The sequence below is a fragment of the Silurus meridionalis genome, chromosome 2 (genome assembly GCF_014805685.1).
Source record: "Silurus meridionalis isolate SWU-2019-XX chromosome 2, ASM1480568v1, whole genome shotgun sequence".
Taxonomy (NCBI): Eukaryota; Metazoa; Chordata; class Actinopteri; order Siluriformes; family Siluridae; genus Silurus; species Silurus meridionalis.
The window spans coordinates 30,385,038-30,401,560 of record NC_060885.1 but is presented as its reverse complement, the minus strand read 5'-3'; the positions used below and the strand labels follow the sequence as shown (position 1 = coordinate 30,401,560).

General features: G+C 37.3%; 2 protein-coding genes across 2 annotated transcripts; one reads left to right on the top strand and one right to left on the bottom strand.

Moving 5' to 3' along the window:
* The first annotated feature begins 3,127 nt into the window (after positions 1-3,127).
* Positions 3,128-10,223, top strand: tmem50a (transmembrane protein 50A). The gene is made up of 8 exons (XM_046874631.1): positions 3,128-3,146; positions 3,708-3,807; positions 4,821-4,926; positions 5,508-5,620; positions 5,711-5,778; positions 7,333-7,425; positions 8,487-8,547; positions 8,763-10,223. The coding sequence occupies exons 3-8, from the start codon at positions 4,825-4,827 to the stop codon at positions 8,806-8,808; spliced, it is 483 nt and encodes a 160-aa protein (XP_046730587.1). The 5' UTR covers positions 3,128-3,146; positions 3,708-3,807; positions 4,821-4,824; the 3' UTR covers positions 8,809-10,223.
* rhd (Rh blood group, D antigen) lies at positions 9,907-16,144 on the bottom strand. The gene is made up of 10 exons (XM_046874621.1): positions 15,866-16,144; positions 14,633-14,825; positions 14,377-14,527; positions 13,965-14,124; positions 13,680-13,855; positions 12,919-13,056; positions 12,280-12,407; positions 11,329-11,408; positions 10,644-10,717; positions 9,907-10,409 (listed from the first exon to the last, which is right to left on the bottom strand). The coding sequence occupies exons 1-10, from the start codon at positions 16,014-16,016 to the stop codon at positions 10,383-10,385; spliced, it is 1,278 nt and encodes a 425-aa protein (XP_046730577.1). The 5' UTR covers positions 16,017-16,144; the 3' UTR covers positions 9,907-10,382.
* Positions 16,145-16,523: the final 379 nt, after the last annotated feature.

The window sequence follows — 16,523 nt, the reverse complement described above, 5'->3', positions numbered from 1 at the left end:
TTTGTAGTCTTAAAGTGATTGAGTGGTATGTACAATTATCTCCAGGAAGATATCTGTCTTTTATTACTGTGCTAAATGTCACTGAATGTGTATGAAGTGTACTATAGGCTGCCATGTTGAAGTAAACCTTATGAGCCCAAACAGTGGTGCTTTATCATGGCTGGACTTTGTGCTCTGATCCCAGCTTGTTAGAAGCATTTCACTGTTACTGCTGTAATGTATAGGTGTCAAAAAACAGCTCTTCCCATCACCAAAAAATAAAATTGAACACAGACTGCACCCAAGGTCTATTTACCGAAAATTAATCTCTGAACTCTCTGAACATGAAGCACAAAAAAAAGCACACGATGGTATGACAGTAGGCTGTCCACAAACTTATGGCACCTGTTTATAGAATCGCGATAGCTTTTATCATATTAGTAGTTAATGTTTCTAGGTTTAGCTCGCATGAACTTTCACCATATGGAATGTGTAAGAAAGGATTCTCATTCCGTTGTATTTCCACGCTTCGCCACTAGAGGCAGACATACAGTTTAACAATTACGATAAATTACTTATGACATCACATCTCCATCAAGAAAATCGGAAGCTCGTTCACAAACTACCAGACTGGGCAGCTTTACGCTGGAACCGACAAGCCACGCAAAGCCTAAATGAAAATTCCCAAGTTTCAAAGAGTTTGCTAGATTTACGTCAGATGAAGCCGAGATTGCTTGTAATCCCATCACGTCCTTTCATGCCCTTCATTTGTCAGATTCTATCACTGAGAAGAGAAACCTCAGAGATGTGAAGAAAACCAAAGCTTGTGTGTTTAACACTCAAATAGTCACTAAAAATGAAAAACACAAGTCAGAACAGGGGAAAGTTAAGGTTTCATGTATCCTTTGTCAAGATAATAGACACCAACTACACGCATGCTACAAGTTTACTGAGATGGTGTTAGTTGAGCGACGCAACTATATAAAGGAGAAGAAACTCTGTTATGGATGCCTGAAACCCGGCCACAGCGTGAGAGACTGTCGTCATTGTCTTTTCTGTGACCACTGTAAAGGAAAGCATCCTACAGCCCTGCATGATGACAACTATAAAAGAGAAAGGACTACATCAGAACCAGAAACAAATCAAAGCGCTGCTGCAACGTCACTCAGAGTAGCAGGTGAAGGCTCATCAAACACATCTATGGTGATACCAGTCTGGGTTTCATCTAAAAATGATCCAACCACTGAGAAACTCGTCTATGCACTGCTCGACACTAAAAGCGATACTACGTTTATTGACCAAGAAGTGAGTGATGGTCTTAATGCTGATAAGTATCCAGTGAAACTGAACTTGACGACTATGAGTGGCAGGGATACGGTGATCACAAGCGAAGGTGTCTCTGGGCTTCATGTTAGAGGATATAGTTCTGCAGTTCAAGTCACCTATACAAAGGACTGCATACCTGTCAACCGCTCTCACATTCCCACTTGTGAGACGGCTAAAAAATGTCTCATCTGGCAGAAATAGTGGATGAAATACAACCACTGAAGGACTGTGTAGTAGGTCTTTTGATCGGCTACAACTGCTCAAGAGCTATGGCATCAAGGAAGGTCCTTTTTGGAGACGACGAGGAACCGTATGCTGTAAGGACTGATTTAGGATGGAGGATGGACGTCATTCGCATTCTAGAGTCTGACTTCAAAGATGGCAATGACGACAGCAAAATTGTGTCACAAGACGACATCACATTCCTTAACATACTGAAGAAGGGAATAAGGAAAAATGTGTCTGGACATTATGAAATGCCTCTGCCCTTCAAAACCAGACCCAGCCTGCCTGACAACAAAGGCTCTGCTATGACGCGCCTCCTTCACCTTAAAAGAAAATTACAACTGGATGAAAGGTATAAGGAACATTATGTTGAGTTCATGGAGGAAGTCATTGGGAAGGGAGATGCTGAGCAGGTCAATGACGGTGGGAGTAAAGGGGAGAGATGGTACATTCCCCATCATGGTGTGCATCACGCGAAGAAGCCAGATAAACTTTGTGTAGTGTTTGATTGCTCAGCCAGATACAAAGGAACAAGCTTGAATGATCACCTCCTCTCTAAGCCCGACATGTTGAACAACCTAAGTGAAGTTCTCCACTTAAATCTAGCTAAGGAGAATCGTGACATCTACCCTCAAGGCTCGAGATTTGTTATGAGAGACTTTTAGGTGGACGATGGCCTCGCAAGTGTCGAAAACACTGAAGATGCTATTCAGCTTGCCAGGGAAGATATGTATGGCAAGAAAAGGTGGAAACATGTTAAATACCTTGCAGAACAGTTTTGGAGTCGATGGCGAAAGGAATGCCTCGCCAACATAGCTCTTAGACAGCGCTGGCATGCTCCAAGAAGGAATTTACAAGTTGGAGATATTGTAATCCTGAAAGGAGAGGATTTGCACAGGAATGAGTGGAGATTGGTAGAGTTTCAAAAGCCACTACTGACAAAGATGCACTTGTACGGAGAGTTAAACTCCAGCTTGGTGACCATAAGCTTGGCAAGAAAGGGGAGCGTCTTCACGAGTTGTCAGAAGTTGAGCGCCCAATCCAGAAGCTTGTTCTGTTGCTGGAGTCAAATTAAATCTGCTCCTTCCCTCTATAGTGCATAATAATACATAGTTATTGCTAAGTTTCCAACTTTGGCATAGTTTGTCTTTGCCCCTATACGGGTTCCGAGAAGGCAATTTTCAGTTGAAATCATTCGTGCTTTATGCAGTCTGTGTACATCCCATTATTCACTCATGATTGGTGGAAGTGTAACTAACTCTAAGAAAAAAGTAAATAAAGTAATCCTTTTGAGCTCCATTTTGTTTGGTCTCTCCCGCCCCCATATGGTATAGTCCTTTAACTCCGCCCCATACGGTATAGTCCTTTAACCCCGCCCCCATATGGTATAGTCCGTTAACTCCGCCCCCATACTGTATAGTCCCTTAATCCCGCCCCCATACGGTATAGTCCTTTAACCCCGCCCCCACACTGTATAGTCCTTTAACTCCGCCCCCACTAGTAAGTAAAACGCACACATGGAAAAGGAACGTCATGTCGCTAAAATGCTCTAAAATTGTACAAAGTTCTCAAGAAAAGTAAGGGATAATTAAGCACCTAGCTGGAACGGGAACAAGGTACTGTGTTTGATTTGTTTAATGTGTATATGCATTAATACGTGGGTTAATCTATTTAACTGTGAAGAAGTGTTTTAATGTGTTATCACTTATGTCATGTGATACGTCAGTGTCACATGACACTGTCACATCTGTGACATCATTGTGTGACATCACAAAAGGGCTTCTTATAAAAGGTTTTTCATCAAGAAAAGGTAGATTTTGTGTTTCCCAGGAAAAGGCTGACGGCTGAACACAAAATAAAGGCTTTTTGAAACATCAGTACGCTTCACCATTGTCTGGCTGGGGGTTTGCTACAGTAATAACTCTTGTTCTTTTGGCATTTAATTAAAAAAAAGTATAAAAAACCCCAGAAAAGTTTGAGCGTTCTAAATCCTGTACCGTGTTTTTACTGACACGCTGGGGCGAGTACAGTCCCCTGATCAGCACACACCAGATAGTGAAACTCCCTTTATTTGGTCCTTCGAGCTAGATAGGAAACCTTCCTAACTAAATATGATACCATAAATCCTTCTCATTTTTTATGACTCGTAAATGAACAAATGTTATTGTCTACTGCAGGGCCATACTGGTTCTTGTCTGCGCATGCGCACTTCGAAGCTGCAAAAGGAAGACACTGAATTGTTTGGTTGTTGACTACAGGCGATAACAGCATCAGAAGGTGAGGACTTTTACGCATTTTATTCGTATAAACATCCACATTTATAGAATAATGCGTACCAGTGCGGTTTAAAATCCGAAACGAGCTCAACAGGCTGCTTTTTTAAAATGGATAATGAAACAATTATTCCCCAAACAATACCGCGCTAGCAATATAGTCTCGATGGCTGTGTTTCGAATTGACACACAGTGCACTACGTAGTGTGGCACGGCGCCCTGTTATCACCGCCAATGTAGTGCGCTAAACTAGGGAGGATGCCGCAATTTGAGATTCGGCTCTAGATTCTTCGCTAAGTGCTTACTTTCGCTAGCTCATATAGATGATATAAGATTTAGGGTAATTTAACTTGACATCGTCTATAATGCATATATTTAGAATTATTGCGTATTTGTAAATGTAGATTTGTTAAGCATTGTTTCCGTTCAAGCTTGAAAGCTAGCTGGATCATTAGCCAGTTGTAGCTTTTCCTGGCTAGCTGCGTGTAGAAAGGTTTTTTTTGTTTAGTTAGACTGCGCATCGACAGTTCTTTTTTTCCACTGGATTAAAAATATAATCATAATGTCATATAATTAAAATATAGTTCACACAAAGGCTATTCTTTATAATCCGTCCTAAATACCGTGTATTTACTGCCTACTTCCCAAATGACTACTTTCTCCGCCTGTAGTGCACTCCTTGGTAGTTCATCTAGATGGCAATGTAGTGCACTAATCAAGGGAGGAAGAAGCGATTTGGGTTCAGCCTGTTCCTAATTGTGCAACGTATTTATTTATAAGGCATGTTTGGGTTGTGTGTAAATAAAAGCTACATGTATAAGTTATTGTAAAAGCTTATGATGCAAATATAATTTAGGAAGATTATATAATTTGTTATTATAAAATTGTATAAGACTTATGTTATTAAATATATAATATAATATTATTACATGTATTATGTAAATAAATCTAAATGCCAAAAATGCAGTGCTTTGTGTGTGTGTGTGTGTGTGTGTGTGTGTGTGTGTGCGCGTGCAGAAAGATGTCCGGATTCCTGGATGGTATTAGATGTGGGGATTGTGAATGCAACATAGACTGGGCAGAAAAAAGAAACACCATTGCCTCAATAGCAGCTGGAGTATTGGTACGTGTCTAATTTATTTCATATCTTTTTTTTGTGTACTAAAGTTCAACTATACAGTCATAAATAATATTAAATATAATATCTCAGGGATGCAGAAATGACGTTTTTCTTCTTGAGGTTCTCTACTTGTTTTTTTTTTCTTCTTTTTTTGCTGATACTGAAATATAGTAAAAATTGATTGGCGTATTATACACCAGGTAAGACATTATATCTGATTTAGTGGGTCCTTTTCACAGCTTCGGGGTTTTGGGTTCGATCCTGTGCTTGTGTTGAATTCATTGATAAAATGTTTATCACTCCTAAGTGACATTCCTGTGGATTTATGAGTGATAGTGGACTTTCTTTTGACTTACATTTTCCAGTTCTTGTATCTATCTGTATGTTTGGTAGGACCGGGGCATATTTACAGTCATGGTTTGAGCTCTAAATGCTTTGAGCTTCACTAAATAAGTGGTTTGGTGAAGAATATTTGTTAAGATCGTTCCTGCCAGCTCCTCAGGATATGCAAATACGCTGATCATAATAATTTTTACCTCAGCCAAATTATTATTAATCTCCGCCATGATGTTTTTTCATCACAGTTTTTCACAGGATGGTGGATCATCATCGATGCGGCAATAATGTACCCCAAAGAGCAGGACTTTCACCACGCGTACCATGCCTGTGGGGTCATCGCCACTATTGCGTTTCTAATGTAAGGCACTGGTTTCTCACATACGCTGGATTGTAATTGAGAGCAGTCACACGGCACAGGTTAATTTCCGTATTTATTTGTCTCGCGCAGGATCAACGCCGTGTCAAATGGGCAGGTGAGAGGTGACAGCTACAGCGAAGGCTGCATGGGACAGACAGGTGTGTGTTTCTGATATACCGCTAAGACATGTTTCTAAGTCTTACATTATTATATACTGAACGTTAAACGGGAGCGGTGAGTATAAATAACCTGCCCCTGAGCAGACAAACTCGTCTGGCTTGATTTGCAGAGGGAGTGTGTATTATGTGCAACACCAAGCATTCAGGATTGTAGAAATGCAGTTCTGGTATGTTATTCTAAGCCCAATCTAGCACATGAAAGCACGCATTACAGATGTGCTCACATTTCCTTATCTCACACTCACCCTGTAGTGCGCCATCCATAAGGTCAGCTCAGATCTATATTTAAATATATTTTCCACAAAAATCATAATGGAGTGTAAAATTCTGACAAAGTTCTGTATGCAGAAGTCTCACACCATACCTGTAAAAGCTGTAAAGCAGTATTTTCATGATGTTTTTTAGGTTTTGTCTGAAAATATCACTGCTTACTTTATATGAACACATTTTTTCTGTAGTATTTAGTACTTTTTGTTGGAAAAATCAAGAATTTGATTTGAGAGTTTTTGTACTGATTTGGTCATTCAGGAGTCAAACCTTAAACACACTATATACAACGATCAGGTACACCATTATGACCACCTGCATAATATTGTTTTGGTCCCCCTTTTGCTGCCAAAACAGTTCTGACACTTCAAACATTAACAGAATTGTGTTGGATCGGACTACACAGGCCAGTCTTCGCTCCCTACGTGCATCAATGAGCCCCGGCCACCTACAACCCTGTCGCCGGATCTTCACAGTTCTATCCTTGGATCACTTTTGATAGATAGTGACCACTGCAGACCAGGAACATCCCTTAAAAACTACAGTTTTGGAGATTCCTTGATCCAGTCGTCTAGACGTCACAATTTGTCCCTTGTCAAACTCGCTCAAATGCTCACGCTTTTTTTCCTGATTCTACACATCACTATTGAGGACAAAATGTTCACTTGCTACCTAATAAATCTCACCCTCTAACAGGTGCCATGATGAAGAGATAGTGTTATTCACTTCACTGGTTCTAATGTTGTGTATGTTAGACCGAAGAAAAACTTAAATCTCATATCAGTATTTAGTCAATTTCACATTTTGCATTTATATAAATCAGTATTTAACCACAAAATGATAAATAATTGTGCTTTTTGCATTGGCTGTGATCCACACATTGTGAGGGAGCTAAAACTTTCTCACCATTTGTACTGAATGTTAATTCATCTATACTTATACTTAATGATCAGAAGAGTGTTCAAGCCTCGGTATCACCAAACTGTAACTCTTGGGACCCTTGAGAAACGCCTTTAACACTGTGCTCCAGGGCCTCTGTAAAACGACTGACCCGGTGCTCTGATCTCGGATTTCTGGGATAAACGAAGAAAGAATGTCATTCTGCTGTAAAGTAGACAGAAGACATCTTTTTTCCTCAGTGAACAGTTTATGTGCTTTAAGACGGTTGAGTGGATGTGTAGTTCATGTGCTATAAGATTGTAATACCAGCGCAGGGACCTTGTGTGTTGCTTCATTGAAATTTGTTTTTATTATATTTATATACAGGTGCGAGAGTGTGGCTCTTTATCGGCTTCATGCTGGCCTTTGGTTCACTCATTGCTTCCATGTGGATTCTCTTTGGAGGCTTTGTTGTGCCTGGTAAGATTTATTTATTTATTTTTGTGAAATGCATTTGGGTGGTTTTTTTTTACAGTCACGTGATATCAAGTGGTATTCCCAGACTATAGCTACAACAGTAATGGGGTTATACCTGAAGCAGTGGTGTTCTTGGGAATGAAGATAATTTCTTCATCATTCCTTAAAAACACTTCTTACCTCCTGTGTAATCCTTGGGACTCGGATCAGGCATGAAAATATCAGACATCGAAATAGATTCAAGACCTGAGACTTGAGACTAGTGTGAACCAGGTGGGAGGATAGTTGGAGTTTTAAAAGTGTAGAGGCTGGAATGACATTAGGTCTAAATTATATGAATAGTTCTCAATTTTTTTTGTGAGTGTGTGCAATCTAAATGCAGTTCTGCTTCAATACAACACATTCTATTGTTATATTGTTTCAAGACTGGCTCTGTTTACAAGAAAGTTTAAACTTTTTTTTTATCTACGTTTACACACTGTCGCCTTCAAAATAGTTCCCTTGCACAGCAATACAAGACTTCCAGCGTTCCAGCCATTTCTGGAATGTGTCCTAGAAGTCTTCTTTTCGAAGAATGTCAAGCACCTTCTGCTGTTCACACTCGATGGTGTCAAAACAATGACCTTTGAGCCTCATCTTAGGGAAGTCCGCAGTAGTCAAATATGAAGAGTAGGATGGGTGCGGAAGTGAGATCATGTTATTTCCGGAGAGAAACTCACGTGCGAGAAGAGTTCAGTGACAAGTGCGAACGTTGACATAATGGCATAATGATGTGGTAACGTACATGGTCAGAATAGCACCATTTGCACAACTCCCAACGTGCGCAATGACTTATGAAGGTCGGTGCTCCCTGTGACTGTGCATGCAGCCTTCTGCTGCCATCTGTTGGCATGTTACAAATCTAGTTTTGAAACTTTGATACCACCTGGGATGTTATGAAAGTAGATTTGTGTCTTAAGTCTTGCATTCAATACAATAAAATATAACGGATTTATTAGAACCCAGGATGAATTTTTTACTTTGATCATTTGAGATTTTTTTTTTCTTGATGTTGCTGTTAACAGCAAAGGATGCGGTGTATCCTGGGATTGCGGTTTTCTTCCAGAATGCCTTCATCTTCTTCGGGTATGATGTGAAATCAGGGAAAGCCTAACGTCTCACACACATTTGATAAAAAATAAAGTGATAATTAACTAGTTAGATGTTATTTAAATTTAAAAAATGTTTTGAAGTTTTTTCTTTAGTAGAATGTTCAGGATATTTACAACACCATGCCTATATTTAGTATATTATATATTTATATATTCAGTGAGTTTTTTTTATTTTTTTTTTTATTATAGGGGTCTGGTGTTCAAGTTTGGACGCACAGAGGACCTGTGGCAGTGAAAAGTCCCTCCCTGACCATCACACACCCCTAAATCAGTCTATACTCTTTCTCTTTTCCCTATTTTTCCCTCATTGCCGCTTTCCCCCATTCACAAGCACATGTGTTGAGATAGATAGATGTGGTGAGGAGCTGCATTTTCCAAATCAAGCGTGACGGATCCAGGCTCCGAATTCCAAAGTACTGGGCGTTTTTTTTTTTAACATGTCAGGTGTAAGAAGGAAATCGAGAGAAAGAGACGGGGAAAACTGACGTAGTGAACATCGACACCCTGCACTCCTGTTACTCCTGTTATTGACACGTTGCACTGTTCTTTTACCTCACATTTAGTTTAAGGTGTTCCCTTGACTGTGTTTTAGTTTCTTCGTTCACGCTTGGTTCGTGTTGCGGCCTGGGAGAACTCTTATTGGTCAGATTTAAACACACACAGGCTCTTGAAGAGAACTAAGTTTCTTGTATTGAAAGCTTTCCGATGAAAATGACCCCTTTTCCCTCTACATCCATCAGCTACATCACCAACATCTTATCACCTTTTCTTCATCGAATTTTCTGTTTTCTCTTAAACTTTGGTAAGAAATGATCGATTCCTTTCCTCCACTCACTTCTGTCCAGTATATTGAATATCTAGGTGTATTTAGATCTCCTTCTTCACACTGTAGCCACAACTCCAAGTTTTTTAAAACCGCCATACATATTTACCACAGTCAGAGGAAGTCATCATCTGTGTTCCACTGGGATACATAAGGAGTTTACCTGCATGACCATTATGTTCTGTTATGCTTCCACACTCGCTTTTGGAAGTTTGGGGGGGGGTAAACACGTGTGACATCCATTTATATCATTTTTTTCGCTACTTGTATCTGAAAATGTAAAATCCAACTCTATCCATTGAAAAACACCTGTAAATGGATGCAAGGTAACATTTTCACTTGGGTCTTTTTCTATTTTTTATTATTTTGCTCTGATTGTTTTTTTTATTTGTCACCAAATCATAAGCATCCAGTCAGATTTTCCTATTGTATACACAAATACAGTTTCTTGTAATGGATAAACAGCAAATGCCCCCTTTTTTTTTTTTGCTATTATGTGATATATATATATATATATATATATATATATATATATATATATATATATATATATATATATATATATATACACACACACACATATTTTGCTTTACGTTTGCACTCTATTTATGTTACACGGCTGCTGTACAGCAAAAGACGTCATTAAAAGCAAGCACAAAGGAAAAAAAAAAAAGAAAATGCAGCCTGTCCAGCGCTGATCCATTTGAAATGTTTGTTAAATCAAAACACTAGAGGAATGTAATTTCTAATTTTGTCTAACAATTTGTTGTTTGGTTGGGGGTTTTTTTTGCAACTGTATTTGTCGAAATAAAAAAAATTACCCAAAATCTCTGCGTTTTTTCCTTTTTAAGCAGGACCAATGCAACAATCCTAAATAATCACCTTGAAAAAGGGGGGGGTGGGTTTACAATCATACACAGAAAACATATACACAACACTCATAATATTCTTATATTTAACTCTTCCAGGGTCTTCAACATTTGGTCTTACTTGTGCGTAAGCAGATGCGGGAACTGGAACAAAGACAAAAAGCATTAATAAGGCTTACTATGCAGGAGGTTTGAAGAATTCAAACCTAGAATTATACAGGAAAGAGATGTCATGCATTTTCTTAAGGCCGAATCTTAAATATATTGCTAAACACTTTCCTTGGGTGTGCACAGGGAAAGTGAATAAAAACCTTTTAGATTTTTCCCTGAACTTGAAAGAATGTCTCATGTTACTTCAAAAAGAAAAAACCCACACACCTCCCAGAAGGCCTGGTCATCATAGCAATTCCTGTCCAGCTGAGGTTTCCAGAATTTCCATTTCAAAATCAGTCCTGTAGAAAAAAAAATTATATATATATATATATATATATATATATATAGAAAGAGAGAGAGAGAGAGAAATCTCTATTATTCTGCATAAGATAGTGCTGTGGAGCATCAGATTTCATAACAGAAGTGATTAACCTAAGAACTGATTTTACTAATAAGATCGGATAATCGTGATGATACTTCAGTTATTCAGAATTAAATAGTGAATTATAATATAGAATTTAGATCAAATTCCAAAGTACTATTGAATTCTAATTAAATATTCAAATATAATCATGAACTATAATGAAATACTCAATTAGAAGAGTAAAACCTAATAGAAAAATACTGTACAAACACTAAATTATAATGAGATTCTATGTTTATAATTCTGAATAATAGCATTTGATTACAGATTTAAAATATAATCTTAACTGGTGTAATACCCAGAACTGGCTCATTACTAGAAAACATCAGGTTAAAACATGGTCATTCTTTCCATTAAACAGTGTAAATGTATTACTACATGTCACTTAATTTACCATGTTAACCAAACAGTAGTACTAAATCCAAACTGACAGGTTAAAATTAAGGGTTTTGATTTTATCAGCACTTGACATATACTAATACAGACCTGTGATAACACCCATAACCAGACTCATTGAGACTGTGATGAGCAAAATACAGATGTGATGGACAGCAAACCGGACAGCTCTGAGAATAAACAAAAAATGGTGTCAACAGAGTCAAGTTTTAACAGCATAGAGGTTTATGTACAGTATATTGTGCCGAATAGACTTAGAGGTACAATTCCTGTCTAAAATGTCACATGCAAGTTCCTTTTGTTTCTATGCAACAAACTTTATAAAGTAACATTATAAAGATTTACTTTCACCAATATATTAAATGTACGGATTTTGCACCTTTTTTTAAAAAAAAATCCTCCCTTAGCAGCTTTATGCACTGTTAGCATCCAGACAGTTCTATTCTCCAGACTTTCAGCAAAATGCCAAGTCATTAATTAGAGATTTATTTCTGAACTTGAAATCCAGTGAATCCCAAAATCCAGTGAAGACTCCTGCCCAGGGGTATCACTGGATTTTGGGAAAAAATCCAGTGAATCCCCTGCCGCAGGACATCCATGATAGGTAACACTCCAGACGACTGTTTGGACTTACAATTTGACTCATTATCTACTTGTATGGTTTATATTATTAGAAAATTTAATATTAAATATAAACCACACATACACTTACATACACATCTGTATTACTTAAATAGGGTCTAACCAAAGTAAACTATTTACTTTAATCACATTTCTCTATTTATTTAATTTTATTTAATCAATTGAATTTGTGCCAATTTAATTAATTACTAAATTTGACCAATATAATAAAATATATAAAATATTATACCAAACAGGTATATATATATATATATATATATATATATATATATATATATATATATATACTGTATATAACTGTATATACATGCTCTGTATAACGTTAGTAAAGGTAAGTAAGGATTTCATTTATTTTTTAATTATTGATTTCATGGTTATAGGAAGTGTAAAATGTTTTACATTGTGCTGTGACTGATACTGGCCAGAGACAAGATGAGTTGAGCAAACCATCCCAGAATTCCTGGCACTGCATGAACAAATAGGACACCATTGGTATCGTGGCAATCAAAAGCAAATAGCATGTGGTCCTGAGGGACAAAGATATAGAGTTAAAACCAAACGTAGAAAAGAAACAGTTTTATAGTAGTGAATTCTGAGCAAAAGCTGCTTCTAGTACTATATTCAAGTATATTCAAGTACTATTTATTTATTGAATTTTAAATTGGACGTATAATCAAATAATTAAAAAAAAGTGTTACATTCGAATCAAATACTGAATTCTGAGTTTTAATTAATAGAAATTACTGATATAGTAATTCTAATAAACTGTTTTATTCTCCTGTATTTTAATCAAATACTGAATTATAGTACTGAATTCTATGTAAATACTGATTTATTGTACTGCATATAATAATGTAGTAATTGGAATCAATACTAAATGAAGGTAGTGAATTGAAATCCTGTACTGTAGCAGTAAATATTTATCAAATACTATGAAATGAATGTAGTTCTCCGTTGTAGTAGTAAAATATCAAATTGCATTGAACATTGAATTACAGTGATAGTGATTGTTATCAGGTATCCAGATGTATATTCTACCTTCAAATATCGAAATCCCAGAGTCGACAAAAGAGAAGCACAAAAGCCAATCGTCATGGCAACCCAGGGAGCAGGAGCCAAGGTCACGGTACCACCGACAGCGATGCCACCAGCCAGCATGGAGCTCTGAATATGCACCTTCAGGTCAAATCACATCACTGTTTATTCATCTGATCCATTTTACAATACTAACTAGTTGACTAGCTCTGTAGTCTGGTGTTTCAGAGGATAACCCATTAAACTGACTTGTATTCACTTGCTGTTAACTTGATGTGTAATACAGTACAAAACAATTATTTCAACGCTTTGTTTGTTGCCTGTTTTGGGCATGCCCGGGTTCAGCATTGAAGGTATTTGTGATGTTCACAGTAGTAAATAATGGCTAATATGAAAGTATACACTGTGGGTTTTTTCGCTAGCTTACTAGGTACAATTTTTGTTATCTAAAAAGCTTTAATTGTTCTGTCTGTTTTATCTCAAAACCAGTGAAATATGGTGGGTGTGGATGATTTGGCCAACAGGGGACTCACAGTTCTTCAGTTTCCAATCAACCTGCTTACCGGCAGCTAAACACAGGGTCATGATACTCTACATACAGAAACCTGACACAGTTGTACTGTCTTCAAAATGATTATACAGAGTTTAAGAGTTTAGTGTAATGTAACAGCAGTTTCTCCATCATTCTCAGAGTAAAGTTTACAAAGAGATGGATTTATTCTCACCCTCAAACACACTATAACATTTACTTGCCACTGACTCACCAAGTTCATCTTGCCTTTAGAGCTGGAGAGCACAGAGAAAGCCATCGCTGTGACAGCACTGACGGCCAGAGACAAATACGTGTTGCACAACACACTGATGCGCTTTTCCGATCTTCCGATGTTGCTCTCCAGTGCCGAGTTCAAACTGGGCCAGAACATCCATAGGAACAAAGTCCCTGAGAGAGTTTATCTTTAATTAAATGATGTGACGCATAATTATCAGAAAAGAAAAATCATTGCAGGATTTAAGACGGTTCGAGCAGTTTAGGTGTCGTGTTCACTCACCAAACATGGCAAAGAGGCCCGACGTCCTGCCAACCTTTTCTTTCTCGTGCTTCGGCTCCATTTTGCTACGGAAAAGTACACGTGTTGTCATCAAACCGAAGAGACCGCCAAATATGTTGATGAGCGTGGTGCTGTACAGCCAATGCATCTGTATCGGTCTCTAATAAAAGAGCAGTAGTTGTGTAGTAGTTCTGTAAGTTATATAAGTTAATCCATCCAACATTCAAAATTCTGTCTTTTTAACTTGTTTTAACAAAATGGTTTATAGAAATGTGGTTTATAATTGCAAAATCCAAGAGCAAATCCAGATAAATCTTATATATATATATATATATATATATATATATATATATATATATATATATATATATATATATATATATAATTTTTTTTTTTTCCCACATCACCTCACCTTGAACAAGGTTTGTATGAGCCACTGGTTTAGTACAAACCCAGTGACCTCTATCAGGGTAAATATCAGAAGCTGGACTGGGTTGGTTTTTCCATTAATGGCACCCATAGCCACAAGAGCCGAAGCCGCACACAGCTCAGCGTCTACCAAACTGAAGGAGAAATAAGTGTAATTGCTGGTATAGAGAAAAATCTATGACACACAAAGCAGTGTGCTGTGGTCTGGTACAGAGCAGAGTTTTTAGTTATTACATTACCTTTTTAGGTTGATATGGATCTTGCTGTCCCCAAAATGTTGAGACATAAGGATGCCATTTAGGATGGTGGCCCACTGCACGGCCATGGCAGCAACCAGCACATTGAACGCCGAGCTGCTGAAACCGTAGCGTACCAAAAAAGTAGCCAAGAAGCCAAAGCCCAGAAACACCATCACATGGATGTCCTGGAACTCTGCATGAAAAATTCTTTTTTAAAAAGCAGTATAAATGTGTAAAGTAATAAATGGTATGCAGTGATTCTATTGTGGTGGCAAGTCTAATAATATGAGCTGTAATAGCTGTTGGTCTATAATGGACGGTGGTTTTAACATTTTAGCTAGCAAGAAGACATCACAGAAAAAATATATGCATTAGTATACGTATTATATATAAAGATATCGATATAATATTTTTGTCAGTGGACATTTTATATGCAAGCATGAATGACTGAGGTAAGAATAGACCATATTTGAATTGTTTATGCCTTACGTTGGAGGATTTGATCTAATCTTAAATTTCATGTCCTGAAATTTGTCTACAAACCGAAACATAAAACAAATCCTTCACATCTCCAATTTTGCTTTTATTAATGAATGAGACAAATCACCATATGTTCATTTGTTATAAGAAAACAAATATAATTTTATTAAATTTCATTCAATCTAAAAAAAAACGATCTGGTTAGAAACAATGCAGGAGAGACCCCAACATTATTTCACTTACAATATTTATTGACATTGACATTTCCTTAGAGTTTATTTGTGCGTGTAATACTGTTTTTAATCAATGCCTACAAACTTAAGTGACATCACATGTGCTGTTTTAAAGGGTGGAGGTGTTGTCTTGGCTTTTTGGATTCCTCTTATCACCCGAGCCCAGTGGTGTATACCATCCCCGCCCCAACGACATGGCAATCGTACACACTTTTACGCAAAATATGTTGACATAAATATGTGTAACTCTCTTTATACTGTGTACATAAAATTCTTAGATGATGCCAGTACAACTCACATCTCAGGTTTTACACCACAAACTAATACAGCAGAGGCTTATCTGCATGCAACTATTAGCTAAATAAGGAGAAAAGATATAAAATATGTGCTGAATCGCTGCTTCAACGTACAACATATTTTTTGTAAGATAAAATATCTATCTATCTATAATATATCTATAACACAACTTTGATGCATACACACAATGTACATACATCTATTTAATGCATAATCCACTTACTTGCATATGTATAAATAAACACCTCTTCCTTTTCATTCCTAGAGTCCTCGATTTCCACACAAAAAGTAAAAATAACAATGAAGGTGGTTTGCAGAAGAAAAGCCACAGGTGGAAGCCGGGCTCGAAGACTAGGAGCGTATTTTGGAGCCATGAGAAAATGAGTAATCACTCTGTTATTGCCTGCATGCCTTCACTCTGGTTCTCTTCCAGCTGGACTAACCAGGGTGGAGAACCTCATGTACAAGTGGCTTTATCGTCAGGGGACTAGAAAGCTGTGCCATGTACCCGCGAAGTCTAACTTGGTTACAGAACAACAATTTTTTTGCAGGCCTAATCACTCATTGAATTAGTTTATATTTACAGAGTACCTTCTTTAAAATAAAGTTTGCTTGATATGACAGATGAAAAAGTGTAGAATTGCCAATAAGAAAAAAAAACATTGTGTATATACGGTAGAAATATGTATACATTTCTAACTCTTTGTGTATATGGAATCTTTTTGTTCTGAAATGTCAAATATATATAAGTATATGTACAATTCTGTCTCACAATGCTTTAATAAACAAGCCTCCGTAGAAATGATTTAGGCCGACAGTATTTACAAAACTCAGCGTGTGATTTAATTACCAAGAGGTCTGGATAAAAATCTTGGAATTAC

Excerpts from the sequence above, each read along its gene's own strand:
- tmem50a (XM_046874631.1), top strand. The coding sequence starts at position 4,825 with ATGTCCGGATTCCTGGATGGTATTAGATGTGGGGATTGTGAATGCAAC. Across the intron at positions 7,426-8,486 it reads TGGAGGCTTTGTTGTGCCTG|CAAAGGATGCGGTGTATCCT; the intron begins GTAAGATTTATT and ends TGCTGTTAACAG. Across the intron at positions 8,548-8,762 it reads AATGCCTTCATCTTCTTCGG|GGGTCTGGTGTTCAAGTTTG; the intron begins GTATGATGTGAA and ends TTTTTATTATAG.
- rhd (XM_046874621.1), bottom strand. The coding sequence starts at position 16,016 with ATGGCTCCAAAATACGCTCCTAGTCTTCGAGCCCGGCTTCCACCTGTG. Across the intron at positions 14,125-14,376 it reads TCATACAAACCTTGTTCAAG|AGACCGATACAGATGCATTG; the intron begins GTGAGGTGATGT and ends CTCTTTTATTAG. Across the intron at positions 10,718-11,328 it reads GGTTATGGGTGTTATCACAG|GACTGATTTTGAAATGGAAA; the intron begins GTCTGTATTAGT and ends TTTTTTCTACAG.